The 17,899-nt window shown below is 36.9% G+C and overlaps 1 protein-coding gene across 1 annotated transcript in view; it reads left to right on the plus strand.

Moving 5' to 3' along the window:
- NEK6 (NIMA related kinase 6) overlaps positions 1–17,899 on the plus strand; it is a 3,457,780-nt gene that overhangs the window by 669,246 nt on the left and 2,770,635 nt on the right. The window contains exon 2 of the mRNA XM_044058651.1: positions 8,545–8,634. Coding sequence (XP_043914586.1) covers positions 8,559–8,634 — 76 coding nt within the window. The 5' untranslated portion in view covers positions 8,545–8,558. The remainder of the gene's footprint in view (positions 1–8,544; positions 8,635–17,899) is intronic.

The following is a 17,899-nucleotide window of genomic DNA, read 5'->3' on the forward strand; positions in this document are numbered from 1 at the left end:
TTCCACAGAAGGCACACACACGCACACACTCACACCTAAGGCCAATTGAGAGTGTTCAATCCACCTACTGCATGTCTTTGGGATGTGGGAGGAAACCGGAGCACCCGGAGGAAACCCACGCGACCACAGGGAGGACATGCAGACTCCGCACAGAAGGCACCCCCAGCCGAGAATCGAACCAAAGAACTGCTTACTGTGAGGTGACAACGCTAACCGCTGCACCACCGTGGCCGCCTCTTAAGACTAAAAGCATTAAAAGCCTAAACAGTTTGTTTACTTCCTTTGAAGAAAAAAAACAGGGTCTTCCAGTCTCTAAAAAGACCACGTGTACATTAATTTCCCTTGCAATTTCTTTCTATTACTCTTTCCACCAGATGACCTTCTATTCACATATTAATGATATATTACACAGTAGCTGCCGATCCATTAACAGGTTTTGCCAGAATCATCCTTCAGGGGGTTACTGGACTCCATTTCTGTCTTCCAAACCTCCACCAATCTGCCTAAAAAGTCTAGGAATCATCCCTTCAGTTAGCATTACTGCAACAGTGATTTAATGATGAACAATAGTACAGTTGTGAAAGAACTTAACCGTAATGGTAGATATTCAAATAGAGTACTCTTCCTGTATATGCCACCCTCCTACCATCCCTCTTCTTCCTTCTTTATCCTAGGTTAAGGTGGGATTCCTTTTTCTATTTCCCCTTTCTATTTTGCCTTTCTCCTCTTTTCTGAGTCTGCCTTCTTAGAGTATAAGCTAGAGTCTTTACGTGGGGCAAGAAAGCTCTGAGGACTTTCATGTCCATACAGCCTTTACACGCAAGCACATAGTATCATGCATAAGTTTAAGGTTGGATGTATAGTGTGAAAGAAAGTTGCTCCTAAGCTGTGGTAGACTGGCTGGACATACGATATCCTTGACAGGATATGTCCTATCAGTTAGCATTACTGCAACAGAGTTATATTTGAACATCTGCTGTTATAATTTCTTACACAAATGTATTTCCTCAACTGCTAAGGCAATTTCGAGTTGTCAGTTATTAAATAATTCTGATACTGTTCAATTTTCCATGTCACATTACTTTGCTCTTTAAGCCATTAAATCCTAGTTTAATATCAGCTGCACATTTTGTAATGCTCTTTATTTTATTAATTAATTTATTGTATTTTACATTTGTTTATTGGGAAAGATTGCATAGTAAAAGTAATGTACATTTCCTACAACAGTGTTGATGATACTACTGTAGAAATCACAGACGATTGATAGCAGTTACATTCTTGTATTAGCCTCAATATTAACAGATTAAGAGTTTTACCCATTTTGTGAGTCTCAATACAGTAGTATAGCTGTGATACATAATACTTGTTGAGCTGGTGTGGAATGCTGAAGTTAGTCAGTGAAACCCAGTGTTTAGAGGGCAAAATGAAAAATGAGATTTCTGGATTGAAACAAGGGAAAAATACAATAAAATCCTAATCTGTGGGTTTAAGCAGGAAATCTGATGGGTTAGTTCTTTTGGATAGAGAAGGGTTTTGTAGGGCATATTGGTTAAGATGGAGAATAGGCTGTAGAGTAAGTGTTTATCCTGGGGAGTCACAGGAACATAACCAGGTATTCCTACAGTGTGGTTTGAGAAGCTTTTTAAATTGTGAGGTGGAGCTAATGGAAGTCAAGTGGCTAGGTAGGGTATTCCAAGCTTTAGGAGTAGAATAACCGAAGAGAGATTTCCCAGCATCATTATTATGTTTGATGACATCTAGGCAGTTTTGGGTGCTAGATCTTAAGGTTCTTGTTGTAGAATAAGGGATAATTAGGTTTTGGATTGCTGGAGTTTTAGCTGGGTAGTAATATAGTTTGTGTGCTAATGACGATTGACTTTCACTAGCTGAAGTAGCTCAATCCAGTTTAGTTGTTTGAGAGCTACACAGTGATGGGTCCTACATGGGGTCTTGGTAGCAAATCTAGCAATCTTGTTGTAACAAGATTCTAATTTATGTAGGTCAGCTTTATGGAGGTTGGTTAGAATTGGGGATGCGTAGACAACAGGTGTGTCCTTGCTGTAGTGGTTTTGATGTGTTTAGTGAGAAATTGCTTGTTCCAGTATAGAAGACCAAGTTTTTTTGAACCTTCTTGGTAGTTTGGGTTATATGAATGTCGAATTTTAGGTTGTTATCTATTTCTACACCTAACAGTTTGGTGTGGGAGGTAGAGGTGATAATGGTTTTGTTATTGGACATGATGGTAAAGTTGTTACATGGGGAGGGGATCTACAGAGACTGAAAAGAAGAAGTTTTGTTTTATTTGGATTTAGGATAAGCTGAGCGTTAGTGAACCAGGTCTCAGCTAATGAGAAGCAGTTTAGGGTTAGGGAGTGAAGGTCTGCTAGTGTGTGGACTGAACATATGAAGGTGGTGTCGTTAGCATATTGTATTACTGAGGCATTGGGTTTGGAGAATGAGAGCTGGTTGGTAAATAGAGAGAAGAGTAGTGGGCCCAGTATGAAGCCGTGAGGGCCTCCTAAGGATACTGGTAGGAGAGGGGATAGTTGGTTCTGCCATTTTACTACTTGTTGGCTTTCTGATAGGTAGATTTTAAACCATGAGATAGAGGGCTGGTGATGTTTAGGCAGGATAGTGTATTAAGGAGTCTATTATGGTTGACCATATCGAAAGCTTTGGACAGATCTAAAACAATGGCAGAAACTAGTTGTCCCTTGTTTCTGTGGTGGCTGTGTTGAAAAAGGACATTAGAGCTGTGGTGGTGGTGCAGTGGAAGGGTCTAAAGCCATGCTGACATTTAGATAGCAGATTGTTTTTTAAAAGATAGTCCATTAGTTGAGTGTGAACAACTCTTTCTAGTATTTTTGATAGGGGTGATGGAATAGCAGTTGGTCGGTAGTTATTGAGTTCTAACGTGTTGCCACCCTTGTGTAGTGGTATTATGTGGGAGATCTTCCATATAGTAAATAATTTGCACTCTGATATTGATCTTTTAATTAGAATAGCAACAGGATAGGATATAGCCTCTGCAACTAGCTGTAAGAATTCTGCTGGTAAATTATCTGCGGCCATGGTGGTAGGTTTACGTTTGTGGAGGAGTTTTAAAATTGATTTGATTGACACTGGGTGCAAGGTAAAGTGGGATGTATTATCCTGTGTGTTTGTGCAATTTTGTGGGGTTAGTAGAGCAGGACAGCTACTGTTACACTGGGAGTCTACTAGGGCCTTAACTGTTTCAGTGAAATATTTATTGAACTGAATGGGGATATTATCATGATTGTTTACTGTTGCAGGTGTTGGGGTGCTGTATTTGCCTGGTTGAAGTATAGAGTTTATAGTGGCCCAGAATTTTTGAGGGTTGTGAATATATTTTTCCTGGAGGTTTTGGTCATAGTTGATTTTGTCTAGTTTAATGAGCTTTTTGGCTTTATTACTGAGTTCTGACCAATTTATTTTGTTGATTGGGTTCTTTTTTATGAAACTGTATCCATGCTTTGTCCCTGTCTTTCAGAATGGATTTAGTTACCTTAGTTAGCCAGGGGGCATACTTTGTTTTTATTCTAATTGTTCTGGTGGGTGCCTGATGGTTTAATATTTGTAGGAAAAATGAGTTAAATTAGTGGACTGCCTCATCTAGTGATAGTTGTGTTAGTGGTTTTAAATTGCAACATTTTATGGCATTTATAAAGTCCTCTGGCTTGATGTCCTTTTTGTTTCTGACTACTCTAAAGGTTGTCTGGTTAATTTGGTGAGTTCTACTCCTAAGAAGGAAGGTAGGTTGATGGTCGCCAAGGCTGTTGGGCAGACAGCCTGCTTGAGATTCAAATGAGGGTTTAGATATAAGAATCCAGTCCAGAATGGACTGACATTTTGAGGTTTTATCAGTTCTAGTAGGGGATGTGATAAGCTGGGTAAACCCATGGAGGTTAATGTGGGTGGATGGATTGTTGCCAGAGCAGTTGTGCCAGTCTATATTAAAGTCATTTAACAAAATAATTTCTTGAAGAAGGGAGTTTGAGATCCATTCTAGTAGGGTTTCCATACTGGAGATGTTAGCGCCTGGTGGACAGTAGCAGCCTGTAATATTTATGTGTTTCTTGGGGTTCAGTTTTAGCCTTGTAAGGATGACTTCTGCATTGTCTATGTCTGGTATATTAGCAACAGGTTGTTCTAAGACGAGATGGTTTTGGAATAGTAGTGCTGCACTCCCACCTCTTTTGCCTATTCTATCTTTGCTTATGATGTTACAACCTGGTGCTGTTATTTCATTGTTGTTAATTTCTGGTTTTAGCCTGGTGTCCATCAGTAATACAATTTCAAGTTTATATAGAGCTAATAGGGCATGCAGCTCATGAACCTTATTTAAGACGCTTCATACGTTATGGTTAAGAAAGAGGAGAGAGGCCTTGTGCCTGTGGATGATAGGAGTAAGTTGATCATGGTCTGGGCTGGGCAGAGTGGTGGGACCAGGGTTAGGGTATATGTCACCACTGCATGTTAGTTTATTTATTATATGTAGGTAGTGATGGGACCAGGGTTAGGGTGTATGTCACCACTACATGTTAGTTTATTTATTATATGTAGGTAGAGTTTGTTAAACCTATTGATTACCATACAGTGTTTGAGAGGTCAGGGTTTTGCATTTAAGTGACAGTATTTTATGTAGGTAATAGTCAGTCTGGGAGGGTTTGAAGAGGCGTGGAGCTATGTGTATGTTTGGAGGTACAGTATGATGGCCAGTAGTTGCTTTTTGCCACGGGGAGGAGATGTTGTTTTGGAGTAGAGAGTGTTAAGTGATTAGGACTGAGAGTTGCAGGAGTATGATAGTTGTAAGTGTATATAATAGTTTTTTTTGTATGGGATTATGTAGGCTGTGGAACATATTTCCCTTTCTGAGTAAGAGTAGATGCAATAAGTGGAGTATTTCAGTAAGTCTGTATGGTAAGATTAGTTTAAGGAATTATTTAGTTTCACAAGGTCTTCAGTATTTTCTGCTATGCTCCTGTTTTGCTGTTATCTGCATATTTCATTAATCATAATTCAGATGTTCTCAGGAAATCTATATTTAAAAAAAAAAAAAAAAAAAAGTGAAGTAAAATGGGTCCAAGTATATATCCCCAAGGTGCTCCAGATGTTATCTTTTTCCCATGTTGATGCTGTACCCTATCTTAACAATCTTTTGTTCTTTACCCTTTAATCATTATGTAAATGTAGCTGCAACACTATTGTCAGTGTCTGTGAGTTTTCAAGTAACTATATTTAAAAGCTTTTTGTATGTACTAGTAGGGTTTCTTTTGTGCACTTTATAAGTCATTTTCCATTTTTTTGTTTAAAGTTCTTGCTAACTTTCTGTTCCACAAGGAATATTTGGTCCCTCCTATAGTTTTAAGTCTACCAGTGTAACCTACTGAATGCACCAATTTTTAAGCAATTCCTTTCACTGTCTGAGTTATGTAACATAGCTTTCTTCTTTAATTTACCTCTTGAGTTTTTCTTAGCAAGGCTGCCCTTATCCAGTTTATTCAGATTATACCATGATGCTGATCATTTGCTTGCTGTGAGACTGAAAATGAAAATTTTCTTCTAATGGGTTACGAGTTGCTTATCGATGTCTCTCAGTCCATGTATTAAACATCTTTCTGCATTTTTATTTTATTTTTTGTATCATTTTCCTTTTTCTGTTCTGAACCATTGAGCAATTTTCATAACAACAAAGAGACTGTACTAAGGCTCATGTGGGAGTTGGTAAAAGATTACTAGTCATGAAATTCACTCGTCATTCTTAGATGCTAATTTTGATAACATATTTCCTTTCTTGCATTCTTCCTTTTTTGTAACAGTTTATGCTATTCTTTATTCATCGGAGAATTCACTTTTGTTACAGTTGAGTCCATATCACTAGCTACTATTCCATCCATTGATGTTTCCTTATCTCATACAGTTAACTTGCCGGTCTGACTAAGTGATCTCCTTTTTCTGATAGTTAACAGAGGTAATCCGAAAGGCTCAAGTCAAGTGTGGTATCTTACCTGTGACCCAGAGGATGACAGGATTAACAAGAAACAGAATACTAATGATTAGTCCAGATAAAATCACTTTAGCTAACAGATCTAGGAGACTCTGTCACTCTGTCTTTCTCTGATATTTTATTTCTCCCACAGGAAGGGTATCGGAGAGGGAGAAAGTCTCCTAGTATTGTTAGCTAAAGTGATTTTATCTGAACCAATCTTTTGTCCTCTGTTTCAATTTCTGATATTTAATAAATCCTCCATGCTTCTTCTAAATGCCTTAGAGTTTTTAATGCCTTCCTATGTATAATTTCTGTTAGTTTAGTTTGTGCTATGCTATTTATTTTGTTAAAGTTTCCATAGTTAAATGTTGCTGTATTTTGTCAGATTTCTGACTATTAAAATACTTTAAAATCTTTTCGGTGACTTAAAAATGTATGTTCTATAAAAGATCTTCCAGTGCATAGTTATTTAATGACTCCATAATCAATAAAAACTCAATAAAGAAAATTTGTTTCCCCAGTTTAATTCTAAAGTGTACAACCTAGTTCTGTAATTAAAAATAATAAATAAAAACTATACAAACTATAAAAGTAAACCTATTAAAAACAGAGTTAGAGAAACACATGCAATGATACCTTTGCATCATTTAATTTATATGTAAGTTAATCAGCAGCACCCCACACTTAAATTGTTTAGGAAATGTTCAGGTGTGCTATAAAGTTAATAATTTTCTTTAGGCACAATAATTTTGCAACTTATGTGCAATTAAATCATTCATACCAGTGCAACAAATGGAGTATATAACTTGTTGTGTCTTTCGGCTTTTCCCGGTTAGGGGTCACCACAGCGGAACTCCGGTCCACTAATGATTGGCAGTAGGTTTTTACGTGCTGAGTTGCCGGCCCTGACGCACAACCTTCAACGAAGGTACGCCCATTCACGCATGTTTCCACACAGAAGACGCTCTAGCTGAGAATCGAACAGGACAACATCTTACTGTGAGGCGACAATGCTACCGCAGCACCACCACCGCAGTATGAAACGGAGTATATAACTGCACCTTCTATATCTCTAGAGTAATGAATTCTTGACAGTGTTGTTGAGATTTCTTGAAGAGTGTGACATCACATTTAAAATAAGTAGTGTGCTACTATGTAAGCAAGTATTTTATTTATAAAATGAATTTTCAAACATTTGGGTAATAAAGAATTAAAAGCAACATGCATTGCAAGTCAAATGTAGAATTATTTACAATGAAGAAAATTAACTGTGCCATTCTAGGCATAACTCTGTACTGATGAAATTGGTAAGAGTAAAGGTTGCCATCAGAAGGCTAATATGCCTTGTACATAAAACAACAACAATGATTATACAGAACTAGGGGATCTTTTTTATATTTACATAATGATTAATGATCAACTAAAGGGTAGGTTTGTTTAACATAAGGGGCAATCTTTCATCTAATTGATTGCTAAGCTACATATCAGAGGACTGTAAAGATGTTACCAAAGTGAGGTTAGCTTTCTTACTGGCTGTAACTTTTTAATGTTTAAAATTTGACTTCTTTATATTTAAAAGGCAGGTAGCTGATTGGGTTCTAAGTGCCGGAATGCAGTTAGTCAAATTGACGCAGATCACAATTTTGAATCGCAGGCAGTGCGGGATTGCTCTTTGTGCCAGACCACTGTACATTATATTGGAGAGTTTCTCCTGTTTCCATTGCTGTTAATCTTGGAAGTAATATATAGTGGTTTGGAGGTAGGAGGTGTTGTGGTGTGGGAGTCTGTCTTCCACAATGGAGAGGGAGGCTTGTCCCATTGCATAATTGCTTATTTCAGATGTATGATACTATGCAGATCTGTTGGTGAATTTAGTTTTCTGTCGTCTATGATCTAGCAGTCAGATTTTGAGTTATCATCTGTTGATCATTCACAAGGGAAGATTAGAGTATAGGGGAAATACAGGTGAGATACGAAAGATGAGAAGGCTTAAAAAGTAATTGCTTCATGGAAATGGTAGTTAATGTCCTAATATGTTAACACAGAGTTAAGAGTCTAGAGAACAATCATTAGTCACAAAGCACTGGAGTGGGATGGTTGGGAATATTGTTAATGTGAAGTGTGTAGGCATCTCAGGGTTGAGGGGTAGTGGATATCATTATAGAAAGCTTTATGTATGCATTTTTATATATTACCATTAACTGTGTTAATGTGGAGAAATTAGAAATTTCTGTCTTTCTGAAAGAAACAAACCTGGTACAAATAGATTCCTTAATAAAACTATAGAAAAGGTTTGGAGAAGTCAGCTGCAGGAGTTAAATGTATAGAAAAGTTAGCAGATGAAAGGCTGAGGAGTTTGAAGATGTCTTTCTAAATATTGGAACAGATTAGATGGCTTTCTGTTTTTTCTTCCAATGCATTTTTATTTCATTGTTCTTATGTAGCTAATATTACTTTAGTGGAAGTGAAATTTTACTACCTGCCATAAGTGTATCAGACTGTAGTTGGTAATGATTACCTGTTATTGACTTTAGATCCTGTTTTCGACATGGATATGGAGAGAGCATACCCAAGTGTTCGGGCACAGCTGACAGGAGTTTCATCTGCAGAGACACAGTTTGCTGGTAAGATTTTTGTTTTTATATAATCGAATACAAGAGATGAGTAGTGTACTATGATGAGTAAATACCAAACACTGTGAGTTTGCTGACTATTTTGCTGTAGTTGCAAAGTTTTGATCACAGTATGGCATTATTGGGGTCTGTGAAATGCTTTAAGATTTTCTTTGTAAACTCGTTTTCCTCACTGCAGTGAATATACTAAATGTCATGATGAGTAACATTGAAGCTGATTGGTCATACATAATACTTGAATTGTTCTGTGATGGTCAGTCATTGCTTCTTTCTAGGTCATAACTGATCAATATAAAGTGATCTGCTGACATACTCTACACGTGACTTCTCTGATAAAATTCAGTCCATGCATGACTTAACTAGTTGATGCTGATATTACCTGCTTGAAGTTAGTTATTTGCTTAAATTAATCACAGGTACATCTTGGGCTGGTTAAGCAAGCTTGTTAACCTAACCTGATGAATGGATTATGTGGGTTGCCATAATGGTTAAGGAGTTTTCCTCAGAGACGCAAGGTACAGGGTTTGATTATCATCTTGGAAAGGGAAATTGGTTAGGCTTAAAATGGCCCACAAGGGCAGCTAGCCTAGTACTTACCTGTCAACTGAATTAAGATGGTGGAATACATTGTATAAAAAACAGATGAAAATAACTCAAAAAACAAACTCAGCCACAAAGCAGAACAGCCATAACACAGCCAGCTGAGTTATGGCTGTTCTTTTCCTTTGTGGAATACATTGTACTTCCAAAATATTCATTTAGGGAGTGGATTTCGCATAATGGTTAAGGACTTTGCCTTATAGACAGATGCAAGGTTTGTGTGTGGGGTGGGGTGGGTTAGGGTAGGGCTTGTCCTCCCACATCCACTTCACCTGGGCTTTCGGTTTTGAGTTATTTCTTCCAAACTTTCACTTAACTGGTCTGTCATGTAACTGCAACTTCATCAAGCTTAGTAAAAAAAACACTATTCTTTACCTTTTAATGTAACAGCCTATTGTAGACAGTGACTGTCCTTTCTGTGTAGAAAGATTTGCTTCCTGTTGCTGAGGCTGATTTCTGGGAGATTAGGGTTAATCTGCAAATATTGATAATATTCATAACTGCAGAAACAATCATTACTTTATGAGAAGTACTTGAGCTACATGTTTTGTAAGTTATCCTGGAACTGTGAACTGCCAAAAGGAAGGTGTCACCCTTTACTCTGCACAAAAGCTTTGTCTGAAGTAACTTCACTGGAGCTCCAGTTTTCTTGTTTTCTGTCAGGTAACCCCTGGGTAACTCCTCCAGAGCAGAGCAATGCTGACCGCCAAGTCCTCTGGGTGTCATCTAGGTACTGTCCGGAAAAAAAAAAAAGAATTCCCAACAGATGAGCTGTCATTCGTGCTGCAGTTTACAGTTTCATTCTAATTCTTTCAAGCACACTCAGGGTGGCAATGTGGTGGAACATATTTGTTCCCACTAATGGCCCCATCCTAATGCACCAGTGAGTGTGTATTACAGGTATGTAGAATGTGTATACTCACCTTTCAAGATATATCAATGTTTCTGCTTATCCGCCCCATCCTTCCTTGCATGAAAAAAATAAGTTACACTCTAGGCTATCTTCTTCTTTCCCATCTAGCCCTGTTTCCTTCCTTGGCCATTTTCTAGCTGAGGTCAGGTGGTGTAATGCAAAAGCACATTTAATGCTGCATTAAAAGTACCATGACCTTAGTGGAAGTTATTAGATTTCATGGCACAATGAATTTCAGTAATCTGCATAAATGCATAATGGGGATTTGGTTTAGTTTAATGGAGGGTGGCATGAAATTTTTTCCTGGGAAGCACTTTTTATTTAAGAAGTGCTAGAAAATGTATGTCCTTTCACCTTTACTTTACAAGTCCTGCTGAGATGGCAGTTCTTGAGTGGATATCCAACAAAAGTATTTTTACTTTTCTTACTATTTAATCTGTTTACTCCATCAGGAAAATATAATAAGCAAGTACCTTAGTGAAATCAAAGTAAATCCTCTCCGAGGAAAAAGCACTGTTAATACTGAGACCTGTATTCTTGAAGAAGTCTGCAATAGCGCTGTGACTTTGGTACCCCGTAGTGATGAATGACCATAAGAAACATCTTTATGTAGCTTTCTAAGTTTGTTTTTGTTGTATGCAGAACTTTTATTTTAGAAAAGTTGGGTGGTGCAGATGAACTGATAAATGTTCACATCTGTAACAAAGTTACCTTTATATGCTGCTGTTGTGTTGGCATATTTCCATTGCAGAACAAAAACAGGGGATATGCTTTGGCTGAAATGATGAAACTGTAAAGGTCAAGCATATGAATAAGCAGCTTTTAAAAAAAATGAAGGCCATTTTTTGTCAGAGGTCATATGTGAGGTGTTATTTGCTGTAACTAATGAAGTGAATTGAGTTTTAAGATAACAATGAGCTCTTTTGAGCTGAAAGATATGCACATTATGGCTGTTGCACACTTCTGTACAGGTGTTATTGTTCGCTACTGCTGAGACAGCTGAGCTAAATTTAACATTAAATTGCAGAGATTTTTGAATGATCATTACTCGGAATGCTATTGTTGGATTTGTGACTCGAGCACTACTTCTATTCTATTCTATTCCTGCTCCAGGCAATTGGAATTCCGTAACTGCAGTGCAACATCAGGAGGATGGTTGCAGTTCTGAGTCGATCGTCCTTTGGATAAAACATTAAGCGCAAATGCCTTCTGCTTGAGTTTATGGTATTGCAGGTGGATGTAAAAGGTCCCACAGTCGTTAGCTGAAAAAAAGAAAGGGAAATACCCTGATGCCCTTGCCAAATTTCCGTAGGTCATCCCTGAAAAGAGACCACCAGCCTAGAGGGATTAACCCAGCCACCAAAGGATAAATAAATAAGTACATAAATAAATATTATGGGAGAAAACACATGGGAAGTTAAAATAATTATTTGTATGTGAACAGGAATAAGTGCAAAGGTTTTGCTCAATAGTTACTGAAACTGTTTTTTTAAGTTAGAGGAGTGTTGCGCATTTAATTTAGGGGAAATCAAATCATGAAACGTGAACAGAGTCAAATATAAGCAGAATGGAAAAGGTTAAGAAAAGCTGGTCAGTCCAGCAGCTGGCATCTTTATGTTCAGGTATACACATAAGCTGTAGCTTTAATATATTGACTCAGCCTTTAACCTAAGTTATTAGGATTTTATATTTAGTTTTAAACAGATGCTTGACATTTTTGTATGTTTGTAGTCATTTTGAATTTCTTATATGAATGAGCATTTGTGAAGTGCTACTTGAACCAGTTAGCTATTTTGTGTGGTTATGTCAGTTAGTACTATTTAGGGGGGAGCAGAGGTCTTGGTGGTGGTGATGGTTTCTGTATTTAAGATAGAACACTGATAAGGTTTCTTTTTCTTCTTCTTTCGGCTTTTCCCGGTTAGAGGTTGCCACAGCAAAACAACGGTCCGCAGAATGATTGGCAGTGGAGTTTTATGGTGTCGAGTTGCAAGCCTGGTGCCCAACCTTCCACAGAAGGCCCATACATACACACACTCACACCTAGGGCCAACTTAGTGTCCAAGTCACCTACAGCATGTCTTTTGGGATGTGGGAGGAAACTGGAGCACCCGGAGGAAACCCATGCTAGCACAGGGAGGACATGCAGACTCCGTACAGAAGGCACCCCAGCTGAGAATCAAACTGGAGTACCTTTTGCTGTGAGGTGGCAACACTAACCGCTGCACCACCGCAGCTGCCCAGAAAACTAATGAGGTTGATGAAGAAAACACATGGTCTGCTTCATTTTTTAATGGTGAATACAGTGATACGATAAAATAGCATTTTTTATGATACTGAGCAAAGTGTTTGTGTATGTATGCGTATGTCTCTGCTTCTGTCACTGTATATATGTGTGTGTGTGTGTGTGTGTGTGTGTGTGTGTCTATATATATATATATATATATATGTGTGTGTGTGTGTGTATATATATATATATATATATATATATATATATATATATATATATATATACAAGCACACACATTAAATATATATGTATATGTATAAAATGTGTGTGTTAAGTAGTTCGTGCACATGTATACATACACACATATATTAAAAACTACAAGCACAGTAAAAATGTGTAGCTTAGACATCCTTGTGATAAACGTTGTTTGCCTGTATGTTAGTGTTCAGTTATTACATATTTAGTTAAAGCAACAATATTCCCATATTCAAGGTCAGTTTAAAAACTAATGCAGATATAATTCCACTGTAAACAGTATTTTATTCAGCACACCTTAATGAAAGAGTGATCTGATATTTTGCAATAATATGGGTGCTTGTAATGTGAAAAAAAAGAAAGGCATTTTTAATAATTTAACAGTCAGCCGTATTTCACTTCAAAAAACAGCAACAACAAAAAAAAGAATTATAGGGTGTTTTGAGCACACCTGCAGAATGAATGCTGGTCATACCACTAAACCTAAGAGCAAGAAAGAAATCTGGACAGAGCCAAAAGTAATGGGGATCGAAGATCCAAAATCAGGGACATGTTTTAAATAATGTTCTTATGAACTTAGAAATCTGTTAAAATAATAAAATTTTCATTAGCATGCAGTCTCTGAAGAATGCAGTGTCTGAAACTCAAATGTATGTCATTATTTACTGGCTCTAGTCCTGAATGATTTGCCAGAAAAACATAGATTTTGATGAGGAATAGACCAAAACTAGGGAAAAAAAATCTGGACAGTTGAAAAGTATGATCCTGGTTGGTGCTTTTAAAACTTCACAAAAAATTTTTCAAGGTGAGGCTAAATATACTTGTCTTAATGATAATGGCTAATATCTAATAATAAACCTAACGCTTGCAAACTGTACATTAAAGATCCTCAATTATTTGAATCTCAAATGCAGATTTGTATGTAGTGTGTATACTGTTTATACATATCTCATTATATTCAGCTTATGTTGTTATTCCCTCATTGCAGTGTGTAGCTTTGTTAATTGTCCAGTAAAGTAATAACAAACTCTTGCTTTGTATTAATTTTCTATGTGTAAAATTTATGTTTCATTTCTGTAAACGGTTGTAAATGCTGTACCGCAGGTTGTGACTGCAAAGGATCACCTGTCCAGTTCACTTACCCAGCTAACAAATGTAAATAAATAAGTTTACAAAGAAGTGGAAGTTACAAAAAGAAAAATCTAGCAAAACTAGACTTTCCACTGTGTGATACCTTAACTCTCTTGTATCAGAGGCAACATGGGATTTATGCAAATTACCCCACTGCCAATCATTTGCGGACCGGAGTTCCGCTGTAGCGACCCCTAACCAGGAAAAGACGAAAGACACAACAACAACCCCTTAAGGATATCGGGTGTTTCAGCTAAATGGCAATTCTGAATGTCCATGACTTTTTTTCTTTTACTTTTACTTTTAAGTATATTTTTGGACAATTTCAGGCTAATAAAGCCAAACCCTTCTAGCTGTGGACATGCATGTTTCTGCCGTCTTATGGCATCATCAGCACAGCAGTAGAGGAATGTTTGACTTTTGTAAGCACAGGGTTGTTGTACCCAACTGATATCCATAAACATTAGGGTGTCTACAAAATATCCCAACTAACAAACTAAAACAATGAGTAAAAAGGCATGTCCACAGCTAGAGGGGCTTGGCTTTATTAGTCTGAAATTGTCCATAAATATGCTTAAAAGTAAAAGAAAAAAGTAATGGACATTCAGAATTGCCATTTACCTGAAACACCTGATATCCTTAAGGGGTAATTTGCTTAAATCCCATGTTGCTTCTGATATAAGAGGTTTAAGGTATCAAACAGTGGAAAGTCTAGCTTTGCTAGATTTTTCTTTTTTGTTTTTTTTTTTAAGCAGTTGGTTTTCCTGTGTGACCTTTTTACTCATTGTTTTAGTAAAGAAGTGGAAGTTAGGAATTTGCCCAGCGGTGACTGATATCATTGAAATAATGGATGATTAAGACCACCATATTGAAAGTCATATTTCCAAAAGACTTTCTTGTGATAAATATGCAGGTAGATGGTTGCCATGGTAAATGTATAAAGATGTACTTGGTAGTTATGTGTATGTGATTGGAATGTGTTGAAATTATATAATTACTAATGTATAGCTTTTCAAGTTTAGCCAGATTGATCTATTGTGTTTAAACCAATGGTGTACATATACAGAAAAGAATTTAAGTTTACCAGTGCGCATTTTACATTATAATATTGCCCAACCGACTATGCTAAAGAATACTGTTTTTAGGATCCAAACAAATGTGTTCTGGTTTGTTTTTGTTTGGAATGTACAAGGTTGACTATAATTGAATTAAAATGTATTGAACAAGTCTTAAATGTATTTACATATGGCGAAATTAGAATCTAAATGATATTGTAGTATATTATGTTGCATTTAAAACTGTTATATTGAGTCCAGCAGTATTTATGTTGAGAATTTATAGTACGTGATATATAGATAACTGGACTGTTTGTAAAGGGGAAGTGTAAATGTTAAACAGAATTATTTAGATTCAGTAAAGATTTTTTTTTTCAGGAGAAAAAAATGTGTGAATAATTATAACATAAACGCAGATACAAGGGCAGTATAGAAGGAAAAGCTGTCCAGATATCTACAGAATCTGTGTTTCTTCTACACTGACCTGTGTGAAATTTTTTTTTGCCACAGGTAAGGCATGTTTTAAAGCAATAAAGCAATATAGTCTCTGTAAAATAACACACACTTGACAAAATGTATGTGGCCGATTTATTATGTCTCATAACTGTCTCCTATAATACAGTCTGCATACTTTTGCACCTCACTTGTGGCTGTGCCAGTTAGCTGAGATCTGCACAACACAGATGGTATAAGACAAAATAAAATGAAAAAAAGAAATTGTGTAAGTGGAATAAGCATGGTCCAGAGTAGGATACAATTTATACCTTGTACTACTGTATGCGGTATATAATTTTTGAGAAAACTTGCGCATCTCTCCACAGAATAAGAAACCTTTATATCTTGCCCCTGAACTCTGTGTATTTACATTTTATTCCTAAGCTTTACCCTGTAAAGATGTTACGATTTAACTGCTGACTCCATTTTTCAGGAATATTGCAGTAGTAACACTTATCCTGTTGTGTGTTTTGCTGGATTTACTGCCATTCACTCCTACAGCAAAACCAATTAAGTAAATCATCTTCAATCATCTTGTGTAAGTGCAGCATAGCCCACTATCTCTTTTTGCAATGCACAAAGTAATTGATACGTTTTAGTAAGTTGTCCTTTTCTTTGTGAAAAAAGTCAGAAAGTACACAGGGACTGTGATTATTTCTGACCAAATTTTCCTTAGTGTGTGAGGCACTGACTTATATTGTTTCCCATTTTTCATTACAGCAAGACACTGTACAGTGGCTTAAAAGTAAAATTTGCATTTGTGTGTGATTGGATACAATTTTTTGAGTTGTTTTTAGTACCATGCTTTAAACCTCTGAAATTAATGCATGCGGTCACGAGAGTTCTGTTTTCCATGTCATTACAGTAACATTTAAACAGCTGAGTGCCAAGTACTTTATTGTTAACAATAGGAAATAGTTTATATTTTGTTTAGCATAGTATTTTCAGTAAAGAATTTCAAGACAACTGGAAAACAGGGTGTTTACTGAAAGTATTACGTGGTGGCCATCTGTTTAAGTTTTCATTATCAGCTGATTGACACAGATTATCTGGATCTTTCTACCATGAATAAGGCTATGATTTATTTATTTATTTTGTATGCTGTATTATTTATGGAGAAAAGATGTATCAGATTACTTAATGTAATAGAAGTGTTGAACCATTCTGTAGTATGAATTTATTCAGGGTGTGGCTGTAATCCCTTGATTTGCAAATGGCACAGTGTAAAGCAGTATTTAGATAAATAATAGTTGCAAGAATTATGTTAACAATGTAAAAATATATAGTATATGATTGGAGGTGAGAGTTGCACTGCAGTACACAATTCACAACATTTTGCTGTATTTCTTTGATGACGGCCAGCCGTGTAGCAGTATAACAAAATGAAAACTTGGTGTGAGACAACTTTTCTTAAAAATTACCACAAGATTCTTTTAGCAAAGGCTTTTCTAGTTTTCTGAAATAGAAAAAAAGCAGTACTAAAGTGCTCTGCAGACTGTTTGCAGATGACTGCAAGGTAGGAACAGTCATTAAATCCCCAGATGACTTAGCCATTCTATAGGAAGGTTTGTTCCAAATAAATGACTGGTGCAAAAATCATGGACTGAAGCTAAATGGCAAAGGGTGCATTATTATATCCTTTAGGAAGTCTTCTTCCGCAGGGAACTATCAAACTGACAATACGCCCATAAGAGTTGACCCAGTTGTTCAGGGTTTGGGAACTTTTGTGGACAGTTGCATTTTGACCAACATATGTTTGTTGTTGTAACAAAGGCCTTCTATATTGCACAGCTTATAAACAAAGGGATTGTGTCTAGATCAAAGGGATTGTGTCTAGATCTAGGAATGTCATTGTCCTCCTTACTCGGCCCTCATTAGGCCAATCATTGAATATAATGCCCCCTTTAGCATGTGTATGTCTAAACACATGCAACAAATGGAGCACCCACAGAGATACCTTGCTAAAAGGATACAAGGCCGAAACAAAATGCCCTACATGGACCGACTCAAACCTCTGTCACTATACTCAGTATCCTACAGACTGCTAAGAAGTGATCTGTTTCTGGCATACAAGGAACTAACTCTCCAACCCATTAGTGATGGATTTAATGCACATCAGCAGGTCAGATAGCATCGGAAATACTCAGGCTAGGGATCTAAACCTTTTCTGCAACATCAACAGAATGGTTTGGAAGAACAGGTATATCTAGCAGAGGATTCTACTGGTGTGGAACAGACTCCCCATTCACATAAAACAAAGTTCATTCCTGTCCATATTCAAGCACAGCTTAGATCTGTGGATGGGAAACAAAAAAATTTACCCCAGGACTGCCCCACCCACTACTAATGGATGCAGCCATCTCCTAAAGGCTTTATCCCACACATGAATACCTTCAAATTATCTATGGTATGATTTCAGTTATTCTCATTACGGGTAATATATAATTATCGACCATGGGATGGGTAAGACCAATCTAGAACCAAATGGAATAGGTTTTTGAGCACAAAAAGGGAAATTGGCTGGCAGCTAGCTTAGTAATTGTATGTGAACCTGTAAGACAACTGTACCATACTGAGAGA

The sequence above is a fragment of the Protopterus annectens genome, chromosome 16.part0, assembly GCF_019279795.1.
Source record: "Protopterus annectens isolate FY-2018-M chromosome 16.part0, PAN1.0, whole genome shotgun sequence".
NCBI classification, from domain to species: domain Eukaryota; kingdom Metazoa; phylum Chordata; order Ceratodontiformes; family Protopteridae; genus Protopterus; species Protopterus annectens.